At 47.6% G+C, this 13,036-nt stretch overlaps 1 protein-coding gene across 8 annotated transcripts in view; it reads left to right on the top strand.

Moving 5' to 3' along the window:
* LOC141086293 (tight junction protein 2-like) overlaps positions 1-7,390 on the top strand; it is an 80,403-nt gene extending 73,013 nt beyond the window's left edge. For 5 of the 8 annotated variants that reach the window (XR_012231570.1, XR_012231572.1, XR_012231571.1 and 2 more), the window contains 2 exons: positions 4,696-4,760; positions 7,268-7,390. Coding sequence is in view for 4 of the 8 variants with exons in the window: in XM_073572242.1 (XP_073428343.1) it covers positions 4,696-4,748 (53 nt within the window). In the remaining 4 variants the exon portion in view is untranslated. Of the gene's footprint in view, positions 1-4,203; positions 4,295-4,695; positions 4,761-5,571; positions 6,054-7,267 lie in introns of those variants that run through there. The other 3 variants (XM_073572243.1, XM_073572246.1, XR_012231573.1) reach the window with 2 other exon arrangements.
* Positions 7,391-13,036: the final 5,646 nt, after the last annotated feature.

Below are 13,036 nucleotides of genomic sequence, written 5' to 3'. Positions count from 1 at the left end.
ACTGAGAGAGGGTTGGTGATGGTGTTGCTGATGGCCTAGATTCAGTCTTTCGTAGCAATAAGATTGAGATTCCATGACTGCTTTGCCCTTGCGACGACACCTCGACATTTGCTGCTGGTGGTGTGCTAACCGGTGGGCTTACAGTGAGGGAAGCGATGTAGTGTTGCTGACTACCTTCATTCGGAGCAGGTGCACATGTGGTACGTGAGGTTTGGTAGTCCGTCCACGCTTGCAAGTGCATGGTGGTTAAATGTCTAAGCATGCAACTGGTATTCAAATTTCTCAGATTTTTCCCTCGGCTAAAGGTCTTTGCGCACTTCTTACAGATAATTTTTGCCTGATCATTAGGATTTTGTTCAAAAAAGTGTCACACTGCACTCTTCCTACTATGGAAGACATTTTGAGACCTGGCACACTGTGCTAATTTGACCGTCTGGCCAAGCTGTCCTGCAAATCTTTTGTTTTTTGTAACACGTTTTTGGACTGCTATGGTCCTGCCAGATAACAGCTGTTGCAATGTCGTGGCCTGCTGCGGATCCTCCTACTCCTCTTCTAAGCTATTGGCAGCGGCACCCTCTTCCCCCAATGGATGCCAATCTGGGTCATCCATCACCTCCTCTTCAATTTCATGTGCACCTTCCTCTGTGTCACCGTGTAAGGTGGTATAGTATGCAGGAAGGGGCACCTGAGTCTCATCAGGGTCTGATTCTGCCTCAGTACACTGCGAGGACAATGTAGTGCACTGAGTGAATTTACCAGCAGAAAAATCTAGAAGTGGCTGTGCATCAGTGCACTCCATGTCAGATTCATCTTGGACTGGGGAATTCACGATTTGACTTGCTAACCCAGGCATTGGTGTGTGAAAAGAGCTCCATGGAGTAATCGGTAGTGTGGCCTGACACATCCTTCACTTTTGGTAGGGGTGCAGGACACAAGGAAAGGTGTTGTTCCTGACCAGGAGCCTCCAATGACGACTCAGTGCTTTTATTTTTTGAAACTTCAGAAGAGGAGGCGAGAGAGCTCGAGGCTGTGTCAGCAATGTAAGCCAAAACTTTTCTGAAGCTCTGGCTTTAAAAGTGGTTTACCTACTCCCAGAAAAGAGAGCCTTTGAGGCCCTGTGGAGCTAGACGATGACGCAGGCTCAACACCTCCTGCCTTAGGTGCTATTGTGCTTTTGCCACTACCAACAGATGCAACACCACCACCGTCGGGACCAGCTGGCAACCCCCGCCCACTTCCATGGCGTCTTCCACCATACTTGCTCATTTTTGTGAAAATGTACCAAAAATACCACCAGCTATATGGTACTGTAAAACAAGGTAGAAGGTGTATCTACTATTGGTGAGAATTTGAATCTCACTAGAGATTTGAGGACGCTGAACTATTCTCTGGCACAGGAGAGATTACACCTCAATGTAACAGGCTGAAATTGGATATTGTATGACAAGGTGGAGGGTGTCTATAGGATTGGTGAGATTTTGGATCTCACTAGAGATTTGAGGACGCTGACAATGATGCACTCAGTCCAAGTATGGACGCATAGCTGGAACTGTGCAGAAAAGAGGAAGAAAAGTGTTTTTGCTTTTAAAAAGCAGTTTGCACAGCAGTGTGCAAACAGCAATGCAGCGATCAGGGAGCCTTATAAGGCAGCCTAATAACCAGCAGAGCTGATGCACAAAAATAAAGCCTCCCCTGTCACTGCACACAAAGTGTTGTGTTGTAAGTGGAAATCGCTAACAGCAGAAGCAGTTTTTTGGTTCTTCTTCCCTGCCTAACGCTCTCCCTTATTCAGGATCAGCAGCTGCAACCTTTCCCTAATGCTAATATCGGCAGAAGTAAGATGGCGGTCGGCGTGCACGCCCTTTTATTGCCCTTGTGACGCCACACAAAGCCAGCCAATCACTTGCATGCCCTTCTCAAAGATGGTGGTGACCGATGCCTATGTCATCGCGTTGCCCACAGTGTGCGTCCTCCATCATTGGCTGAAAAAGGGCGCTGGAAGCATCTATTGAAACGCGACTTTGGCGCTCTGGTCACCGACCTCGTGGCCGACCTCACGCTATGGTCGGGTTTCGTTTCATGAAATCCGACTTCAGCGAAAGTCGGCGACTTTTGAATATGACCGACCCGTTTCGCTCAACTCTAGTTGTGACATTGCAACCAGGGGAACCCCAGAACCAACTCTGCAGGTAAATTGTCCATAACCAAACAGGCCAAGTGCTCCAGGTGTACAGAACCCACCTTGAGGAGGAATACCTCAAACAGGTGATCCCACCCTTGATGAGCACAGAGTCGATAGCTACCACTTTCATGGGAGCATTTAACCTAACTGTCCCTATCTTCCAATGAGTCAATGAGGTTCACAGATATCCTGCAGTCTACAAAAGCCGTAGCAGGAAATAGACAGTTATTCACACGCAGTTCCACCTGAAGCAATAATTTACAAGCTGATGAAAAATGTACCTGAGGGTCTGGGTAACCACCTCGATAGTTACCCAGACCTAGGCGTTTCCCAACATCTTTTGAAGACAGAGGGCAGGATGGGCAGTACTTGCTCCAATGTCCCAGGTCCCCACAGTAGAAGCAGAGCTTTTTCTCCTTATGACGTCTTCTCTCCTTCTCATTTACGGAAACTGCTCCAATCTCCATGGGTTCAACAGACGAAGAAACTTCCTTTTTAATTGGAAACAGAGGGGCTTCCCGTTGCACCACTCCCCTCTGTCGAAGTCTGTGGTCCATATGGATGGATTGTGTCATGGCCTCCTCCAGAGAGTCAGGTGGCGAGTGCAGGGCCAGAGCATCCTTTTTAGATGTTCGGACAATCCTCTGTGGAACAACCCCTGAGGGCTGAGTCGTCCCCGGATACCTCTTCGGCCCAACGCCTAAATTCAGAACAATACTTTTCGATCGAGTGCTTCCCCTGGGAAAGACTCATAATCGTGTCCTCAGCCAATATCACACCATCTGGTTCATCATAGATCTGCCCTAGGGCATCGAAGAACCGATCCACAGACCTTCTCTCAGCAGTAGGAGAAAGAGGAAAAACCCACGCCTGTGGACCCTCCCTCAGCAGAGATATGATGATCCCAACCCTTTGACCCTCGTCGCCCAAAGATCGAGGTCGCAGGGAAAACAACAATTTCCACTCCTCTTTAATTACCCAAAACGTATCTTTTTTTCCCCAGAAAAAATATCCGGGAGTTTAATGGAGGGTTCAGGAGAAGAAAGGGAGACATTAGTCACACCGCTATCCTTATGGCCGAGAGAAGCATTCCGAACTGTATTAACCATATTACAAAAAAAAAGTGCTCCCCAAAGCGTTAAATTTATAAAGCTCAATGATAATGTAAAGACACACACTGTGTCTTTCTAGGAGTCGCTGCACGTGAGATACAGAACAGCCAGGGGATGCACGGACACCGCAGTGCGCGAGGTACAACGGAGCAGGACCTGGCAGATCACGTGATGGCCGGGGAGGCAACGGGGTGAAGCCGAGCTCCGTGAACGGACGGGAGCCGACAGCTGACTGAACGCCGGATACGTAGTCAGGCAAGCCGAGGTCAGAAGCCAGGAAGACTAGTAGTAGCCAGGGATGAGACAGAAGGATGGTGGGTACAAGCCAAGGTCGGTAGCCAGGCAGGAGTGTGTGTCCAAAGGGCAAGACAGAGAGTGGTCAGGGACTGAGCTGAGGATCTGACCCAAAGAGTACAGAGCAGTACCGAATCAAGAGACAGAAGCAGAAACAGAGTTCTAGCCGGGTCATACACTGGAAAACACAAACATTCAGAGGCACAACGATATCAGAATGATAACCCGGGTAAGCAGAAGTATTACTGACACAGAACGAGGCCAGAAGCAGACCTAAATAGCCCTCCCAAAACTAAAGGAAAGCTAAACAAGGTTAACCCCTACCTGAGCAGGACGGGAGCGAAAACCCCGTCCGGAGTCATGACACTCCTTCCCTATTATTGGCCAGTGTAAATGTGCCCTTAGTTAATACGCTAATGGCATTTGCTTTCTACATTTTGGCAGGTGCTTCATTGTATGTTATGACTGTCATGTTTTCCCAAACCTGAGACAAAAACCTTCCAGACCTATCTAGAATCTGCAGACATGTCCATCAACCAGTTTTGACCTTGTATATAAAGATATTCTTGCTTATACTTGTTAGAAAAATGTACAATTCTTTTCTTGTTCCTTGAGACTTGTGGATTTCAGTGCTGGCTGCAGCTGACTGGAAGCGGTGAAGACTAGTTTTTGAGGTGTAGTTTTGACTGTAGGCAACATAATTACTGTAAGTTTTGCTTCTCTTTGTTTTTTCTCTCTACCTTCCCTCTCTTTTGCCTCTGCACACCATCTTTATAAGTGCTACATTTTTTGTTTTTCTATGATTTTTTTATAGTGTTGTCTATATGCACAAAATTTAATAAAAAGATGTTTAAAAGAAAAAAAGAGAACAATGTACAATTCTACAAGCCATACTTGTTCTAGGTCTCTAACTTCTGAACTTTTTACTGACCAGTCTATGCAGACTGAGCCTGGAACTTGCATTTTTTTTCTAGTAAACTGTGTTAACCAAACATTATTTCCTAGAGTAGTTATTTTGTTGGACAGTTGCAATTAATGTGCTGAATTTTTAAACTTTTTTTTTTTTTTTAATTTGTCTCTATACTAACATTACATCTTTACTTTTAGATGATCCACCATATACAAACAGGAGAAGAAATCCAAGATCTAAAGAGCAGTGAACAAAATTAAAGGTTTGTTTCATGAATTTTCTCATATTTGTGCATAATAAACTAGAATTAGGAAGCATTGAAACCTCTGGTTGTCACCAGAACAGCTCCTGTACTTATGAGATTGGATCACTTGGCTCAAGTATGTCTAACTTCTTGAAGACCTGGCCATTTTTCACTTTTTCCTCTTTTTCTTCTATTCCTTAATAGTGATGAGCAAGCATGCTCAGATATAATGTTATCCGAGCCTGCTCGGGTGTTAAGGGTATCTTGCGCGAGTAATATGTTTGAGTCCCGGCTGCTGCATGTCGTAACAGCTGCGAAACATGCAGCCACGGGGACTTGAACTCATTGCCTGAGCATGCTCGGATAACACTATATATATATATATATATATATATATATATATATATATATATATATATATATTATTTTTTTTTTTTTTTTTTTTTTTTTTTTTTTTTTTTGCCATCTTAGCAATATGTGGCTTGTTTTGTGTTTTAAAATTTGCAGCTTGTACTACAAACAGGCAATCCTTGCATGTGTTGTGGCTGTCGAACAGCCAGAAGATATGCAGCCGCGTGGACTCGAACATATTATTCGAGCACGCTGAAGACACTGTTGGCACACAAGGATGCTCGGATAGGCTCTTATTTGAGCACGTTCACTCATCACTAATAATGTGTCTTTCATGTACTGCACAAAGTTTCCTTGGCAGACCACTCTGCCTGTTGTCATCAGTCTTTGTGTCCTCAATGCTGAGAAATACAGGTACATTGTACATCATGCAATACCATCAGGGAGGCATCTGATTGGATCCAAATTTATTCTGCAGGAGCACAACAGCCCCAAACCATCAGACCGTGTCATTAAGAACTATCTTCAGTGTAAAGAACAAGGCGACCTAGAAGGGATATGGTCCCCACAGACTCCTGATCTCCACATCGAGTCTGTCTGAGATTATATGACTCACTGTATATAAAAATACAGACTCAATAGTGATGAAAAATGTTTGTTTAAAAGGGACCTTAGAAAACTGGTGTCTAGCAGAAAATATAGGTGCGTGATAAATTAGTTCTTAAAGGAGTAGTCTGGTCCAAATCAATGTCTGCAGTCACTCTGTGTGAATCCCCCCCAGTGCATGCACTGTGTGCTGCAGGGATTCGCTGGTTTCTGACTCTGGACCGGAGAGTATGCATGCTCTACACATACTCCTGGCCAGTGGGTGCGGTCTCTCTTCAATACATTTGTATAGAGAGAGGCCACATCCACTGGACAGCCACATTACTAGACCTGGCAAACCCTTGCTCAATACAAGTTTATGGATCGAGGTCAAACCCACTAGAAGGGGAGTATGTATAACGCATACATAACCTCCAGTACCAGATAAGAAACTGGCGAATCCCCGCAACACATGGTGCATGCGCTGGGAGATTCATAAGTCTGCAAACTTATCGATTTGAACCAGACAACCCTTTTGAATCTATTGGAAGTGAAAATATTGAATATACCGTGTATACTCGCTTATAAGCCGAGATCTTCAGCCCATTTTTTTGGGCTGAAAGTCCCCCTCTCGGCTTATACGTGAGTCATATATCTGGGGTCGGCCGGGGAGGGGGAGCGGGGGGGGGGTGTCAATACTCGCCTATCCTGGCATGTTTCTGCAGCCCCCCCCCCCCCCCTTGCTTATTCCATCTTCTCAGCGCTGTTCTTCCTGCTTTCAGCGGTCACGTGGTCCCGCTCATTACCCTCATGAATATGCGCATATGTAATGAGCGGCACCACGTGACCCCAGAAAGCAGGAAGAACAGTGCCGTGAAGATGGAACAAGCATGAGGGGGGCTGCAGAGCCATGCCAGGATAGGTGAGTATAACGGGGGGAGCCGTATTCACCTGTCCCCCCCCCGTTCCACTGCTGCGCATCGCTCTGCTGTCTTGCTTCCTCTGGCTGTGACGTTCAGGTCAGAGGGTGCCATGACGTAGTTAGCAGGCGCCCTCTGCCTGAACAGTCACTGCAGAGACTGCAACACTGAGGAGCAGCAGCAGCGACAAGGTGAGTATATAGTTTTGTTTTTTCAATTGTGGCAGCGGCAACAGCATTGTAAGGGGCCAATAATCACCGTGCAGCATTGTAAGGGGCCACTAATCACTGTGCAGCATTACAAGGGGCCACTAATCACTGTGCAGCATTATAAGGGGCCACCAATCACTGTGCAGCATTATATGGGGCATATGTTATTATGGAACATGTTATAGGGCCATCATTATTCACTGTGCAGCATTATTAGGCATATTTTTGTATGGAACATCTTATGTAACCCATCATGAACTTTATGGAGCATTATATGGGGCCCATTTTATTTTTGAAATTTACCAGTAGCTTCGGCATTTTCCACCCTAGGCTTATACGCGAGTCAATAAGTTTTCCCAGTTTTTTGTGACAAAATTAGGGGGGTCGACTTATACACGGGTTGGCTTATACACTAGTATATACTGTAACTAACTGTTATGTTTTTCATTTTATATTGTAGGTCCATGTGATGGGTCTTCAAATGCCAGAAAAATTTTCTTCTTTTAACCAAAGATATAAATATACATGTAAAAGCCAATATATCTGTATTTTGTATTCAATTAAAGGCAAATTCATAACAAAATATGAGTACACTGAATTACTTGAATCGCTGTTTAATTTTTCTTTTTTATTAAAAGTAATTTAATTTTATAGTCATTTTCCCATTAATAAACCGCATGCTGGGTACTTACACTGCTAATGCCTAGTAGTTTTATGACTGGAAGATAAAAAAAAATGCAATTTACAGTATATATGTAGATTTTTGAGAACTTGATCAGATAAACAGAAATATTTGGAAAGTGACAATCTTCATGATTTGGGCTTTGTGTGCAACTATGTTTTATTTAAATTAAACTGAGATACAGTTTAAGTGTAGACTTTCAGGTTTAATTAACCCCTTTCCCATCTTAGACGTATAGTTAAAACGTCTTGGATAAACGTCTAAGGTGGGCTCCCCCTGTTTCCTGCGGGCTCCAGACGGCGAACCCACAACTTTTCCAGCAGATGTTTGCTGATTTGAACAGCTGACATGTGCCCCTAACAGCCGTATGTGGAATCTCGATCCACCCGCAGCTGTTAACATGTTAAAGGGAACCTGTCACCCCCCCAGGCGTTTTAAAGTAAAAGAGCCAACTTGTGCAGCACTAATGCTGCATTCTGTCACGGTGGCTCTTTTAGGCCTCTTTCACACTTCAGTTTTTTACAATCAGTCACAATCCGCCAGGTTTTGAAAAAAACTGATCCGCAATTTTCTTTTGAGGATCCGTTTTTTTCCCCATTGACTTCCATTATTGGCGGATTGTGACGGATTGCTGTCCGTTGCATCCGTTTTTTTTGCGGATCCGCCAAAAGTTGCTGTCCGTCGCCATCCTCAAAGATTTCAAAACAGAGCTTGCAACGTTTTTTTCTCTGGCGGATCCTCCAGACACTGATTTAACCCGAAATTCTTTCTAGGTGCCGGACAAAAAAAAAATAAATTTTTTTTTTCTCTCTTTTTCTCTTTCTCTCTTTCTCTCTCTCTCTTCTTCATTTGTCGGATCCGTCAAAAAAACGGACAGGTGGCATCCGTTGTCATCAGTACTAAAACGGATCCGCCATCCGTCCTTTTGGCGGATTTTGACTGATGCAAAAAACTGAAGTGTGAAAGAGGCCTTATTTGGCGCCCCTTCCACCGCAGAAAGAAGTGTTTTTAAAATTTGTCACTCATACCTGAAGTTTGTCTGGGGGGCAGGTCTTTCCCCCAGACACAGATGCCTCACATCCATCAGTCATTTCCTACTTTTCCTTTTGGCACCGCCTCCTCAGCGTTCTTTCTTTATCCTGGCACCTGTGCTGTAATATTGTTTCTTGGGCATGCGCAGTTAGCGCTGCCCTTCCACTGACATCACATGATGTCTTGCTTATCGCGCCTGCGTGGACACGCGGCTCGAGATCCCGCCCCGCAGTCTCTTCTCATTTATTCACACTGCGGGGCTGGGGATCTCAGGCCGCGTGACTTTTTTCTACATAGTGGCAGCAGCATACATCCATGGTTTCTCAGAGAAACAGATTTTACGGTAAGCCATAAAAATCCTGTTTTTTGCATTTTCACCGCACTTTGACTTTTTTTTCTCGTTTTCTGGTCCAATATATGGCAAAACCAATGGTGATGTTCAAAAGTACAACTCGTCCTGCAAAAAACAAGCCCTCACGTGGCCTTGTTGATGGCAAAATAAAAAAGTTATGGCTCTGGGAAGAAGGGGAGCAAAAAACTGAAAAATCCAATGTGGTGAAGGAGTTAAAGGTGTTGGAACAAAAATATCCTGTGAAATAAATGTTTAGACATTGTAACCATTTCTCTACAAAACCTCATCTCAGTGGCTCAAAAGTAATCGGATAAATAAAAATGAACATTTTTTTCCTTCGCCTCATTGGGGGACACAGATACTGTGGGTGTATGCTTCTGCCGCTAGGAGGCTGACACTAAGTGAAAAGAAGAGGTTAGCTCCTCCTCCGTCGTATACACCCTTGCCCCTATTGCGGGCGGAACTCAGTTTTTTGCTTAGTGTCCATGGAGGCACACACATCTGGTTTTGCTCCAGACTTTTTTTTTTTTTCCTTTTCCCATGAAGATGACAGGGGCGACGGACCCTATTGAAAGGGTCCGATCTCCCCAATCCATCAACGGGCGAGCACGTGTTGAGTATCGTCTCCACGTATCCTCTCCCACACCGTGGGACATATCTGGGCCGTTTTCCCCCAGACCTTTTTTTATTTTATTTTTACCGTCTATGAAGATGAGACAGGGGCAACGGATCCTATTGAAAGGGTCCGATTTCCCCAAACCATCAACGGACGAGCACGTGCGAGTGTCCCTCCACATACCCTCTCCCGCAACGTGGGACACAATGCTGGACTTTGCCCTGACCACCCCTAGGTATTGAAACCTTGGGCTGAACAGAGGCACAAGACTAGTCCGTGCAGCCCCCACTGCTCCATCAGTGCTTAGACTGCTCACCCCCTGAAAAGGTTAGATGGAGCTAGAGTGCCTGCACCGTCCTATTTTGTCAAGGCCCCCCTCACATACCTGAGCTGGGAAGCTGGAGGATAGTCAGTGAGGAGAGGGCCTGGGAGGGCTCCTGCAGCGAAGATCTGGGGATGGAGCCCTTAGCTGTCAGATGCCACCGGCCAGTGGCTGCAGAGCGGTGCGGAGAAGCCCGCGCCAGTAAGTAGCGCCATTTTTTTTTTGTGGTGCCATGGAGTCGCCCCCCCCGTCGCGGGCAGGGAATAAATTGAGGCCGTGGCTTTAGCCGAAGCTAGGCCGTGACCGGAAGCTCCGCCTCCGGGCCGCACGTCACTTCCGGCCGCCCGCCCCCCCAGGCCTGGGCGGCGGGGGATAAATTTAGTCCCCGGAAGTATCGCCCCTGGATCGGTTTATATGCTGGCGGTCCGCCCCACAGCTGGTGGCGCGCGATTTTTGTGCGGAGGCGTCCAAGAACGGGGGGCACAGGACAGGGGTAAGTGCTGCCCGGGAGACCACAGGGAAAATGAGGTGCTACCTCCTTCCCCCTATCCCCAGCCCCGGACAGATACAGCATGTCCGAAGAAGCAGCATGCATCTCTTGTCGGGCTGCGTTTCCGCGGGCGCAGAGCAAGCGATTATGCAAAACCGGCGACTCCAAACGCGCCCAGGAGCCCTCCCCTGCAACCGAACCCACAATGCTGGTGTGGGTAGACAGCAGAGGACAAGTCTCGGGATTCCCGCTGTGCAGCGCCCGTAACCCGATGCCTAACAACCTCAGTGTCCGTCCTCCCCTGCGACCGTGACCAATGTGCCAAGCCCCCCAAAGGGGACCCTATCACTGTCACAGTTCATGCAATTGAGTCCCTTCAGGCCTCAGATGGGGGCAGGGACAGTGGCTCACCGGCCTTAGAGGGGACCTCCACCTCACAAGAGTCTCGCGCCTGCAGGGGCCGCTCTCACTCCAGGCAGACCCGAGGGAAACGAATCCACACTGTGTCGCCCAGTCCATCCGGTGCTTTGGCATCCATAAGTTCTGCTTCTCGCTCCCCGTCACCAGTGGTTGATAGCGAGCAGACTTCAGAATTCGACTCAGACGAGCCCCTTGACCTGAATACTCCAGCGTCACGTGAAACAGTGGACAGCCTCATAGAAGCCGTCAATCAGGCCTTGGGGATTGAGGATGATCCCGCAGCGGCTACAGGGCATGAAGTGGCATGCAAGCAAGTGAAGCGCCCGCACAGAATTTTTTACTCTCATCCAGTGTTTGAGGACATAGTGCAGCAGCACAGAGAATGTCCAGACAGGCGTTTCTCGGGTCAAAAGGCACTCGAAACAAGGTATCCGTTTGCCCCGGACCTCCGTAAAAAATGGGTGGAATCCCCGATGGTGGATCCTCCGGTTTCGCGCCTAGCCACTAAGACCCTGCTATCCGCCCCTAGTGTTTCCTCAATTAAGGATCCCACGGATCCCCTGATGGAGAGCTTAGCTCGATCAGTATATGAGGCGTCAGGGTCAGCGCTCACTCCCTCATTCGCAGCAACTTGGGTAGCCAAGGCTATGATATCATGGTCAGAAACATTAAACAAGGTCGTGCAGGAGCAGGATCTACCTGCAGAGATTTATGAGGTTGCAGGTCAGATGGCGATGGCCGGAGACTATGTAATCAATGCGCCTTTTGGATTCGGACAATTGCTCGGCACTTGCTACCGCTATCAGAAGAGCCCTATGGTTAAGAATATGGCAAGCCGATTCTACTTCTAAGAAGTCCTTGACTTCCCTGCCTTATCAGTGCGGCCACCTATTTGGACAACTTATCTCCGACTCTACAGGAGGAAAGAGCGGGTTTCTCCCTCAACAAAAGGTCAAAACGCTTTTTCGTCACCCATTTTCAGCCACGTTTTCGGGCCTTTAGCAACCCCGGGCGGACTACAGCGGCCAATTCTGCCGCCTCAGGCCACCCCTACCAGGATAGGGAGCGGCAGGTCTCATATAGAGCCAACCCATTGGGGAGAATGCATACTCAGCAGCCCAGATCGAGGGGATCCAGATTCCAAAGATCGTCGTCCAAATGACTCGAGGCCTTTACCAGACGACACCGGCAAGGTGGGCGGCCGCCTACTCTGGTTTCACCACGTCTGGGTCAATGTCGCTCACGACACATGGGGAAAGGAATTGGTGGCCTCAGGTTACAAAATAGAATTTGTCAGATATCCTCCGAGACGGTTTTTTCTTTCCCGGCTTCCCAGGGTGGATACCCAGGCAAGGGCTCTATTGGGAGCCATCAAATCGCTCCAGCACAACGGAGTCAATGTTCCAGTGCCGGAACACGAAAGGGCTCAGGGGTTCTATTCCAACCTTTTTGCGGTTCCCAAAAAGGACGGGTCAGGCCTGTTTTGGACCTGAAGCTTCTGAACAAATTCATCAGGATCAGACATTTCCGGATGGAGTCTCTCCAGTCATATCGGCCATGGAGCAGTGAGAATACTTGGCCTCAATAGACATCCAGGACGCATATCTTCATATTCCCATTTTTTTCCTCATCAGGGGTTTCTACGCTTCACCATCGGCGATCAACATTTTCAGTTCGTAGCGCTACCCTTAGGGCTAGCCACGGCTCCCAGAGTGTTCACAAAGGTTATGGCAGTTGTCATGGCCACACTGCATTCTCAAGGTATAGTCGTCTTGCCTTACCTGGACGACCTCTTGGTCAAGGGCCCGTCAATACGGGCATGTGAGGAAAGGTCAACATCACGCTAGATACTCTTTCCCGCTTAGGATGGTTGGCAATGCAAAGGAGTCATCCCTTGTGCCAGTTCAGAGGATCTCCTTCCTAGGAATGATCTTCGACACTTGCCAAGGGTTGGTAATTCTCCCTCAGGAAAGGGCACTAGCTCTCCGGCAGGGTGTCCGGACACTTCGCCAACCAGTCCCTCATACCATCCGATCCGGGATAAGGATTCTAGGGAAAATGGTGACAGCAATGGAAGCGATACCTGTCGCCCAGTTCCACCTTCACCCCCTGCAACATGCCCTCTTGTCAGCCTGGGGCAAGAATCCTTTCATGCTCGCTCGGCGGTGCCGACTGTGCTCTCAAGTCAGGCAGTCGCTCGGATCGTGGATAACCAGTTCCTCTCTGGCCCAGGGGAAACCGTTCCCTCCCACCAGATCATTGGCTGGTAATGACAACCGACGCCAGTCTCCTCGGTGGGGGAGCAGTGTTTCACC

The sequence above is a fragment of the Dendrobates tinctorius genome, unplaced genomic scaffold (genome assembly GCF_039654945.1).
Source record: "Dendrobates tinctorius isolate UK_male_01 unplaced genomic scaffold, ASM3965494v1 ptg000031l, whole genome shotgun sequence".
Taxonomy (NCBI): domain Eukaryota; kingdom Metazoa; phylum Chordata; class Amphibia; order Anura; family Dendrobatidae; genus Dendrobates; species Dendrobates tinctorius.
This window is presented reverse-complemented; position numbering and strand designations above follow the sequence as displayed.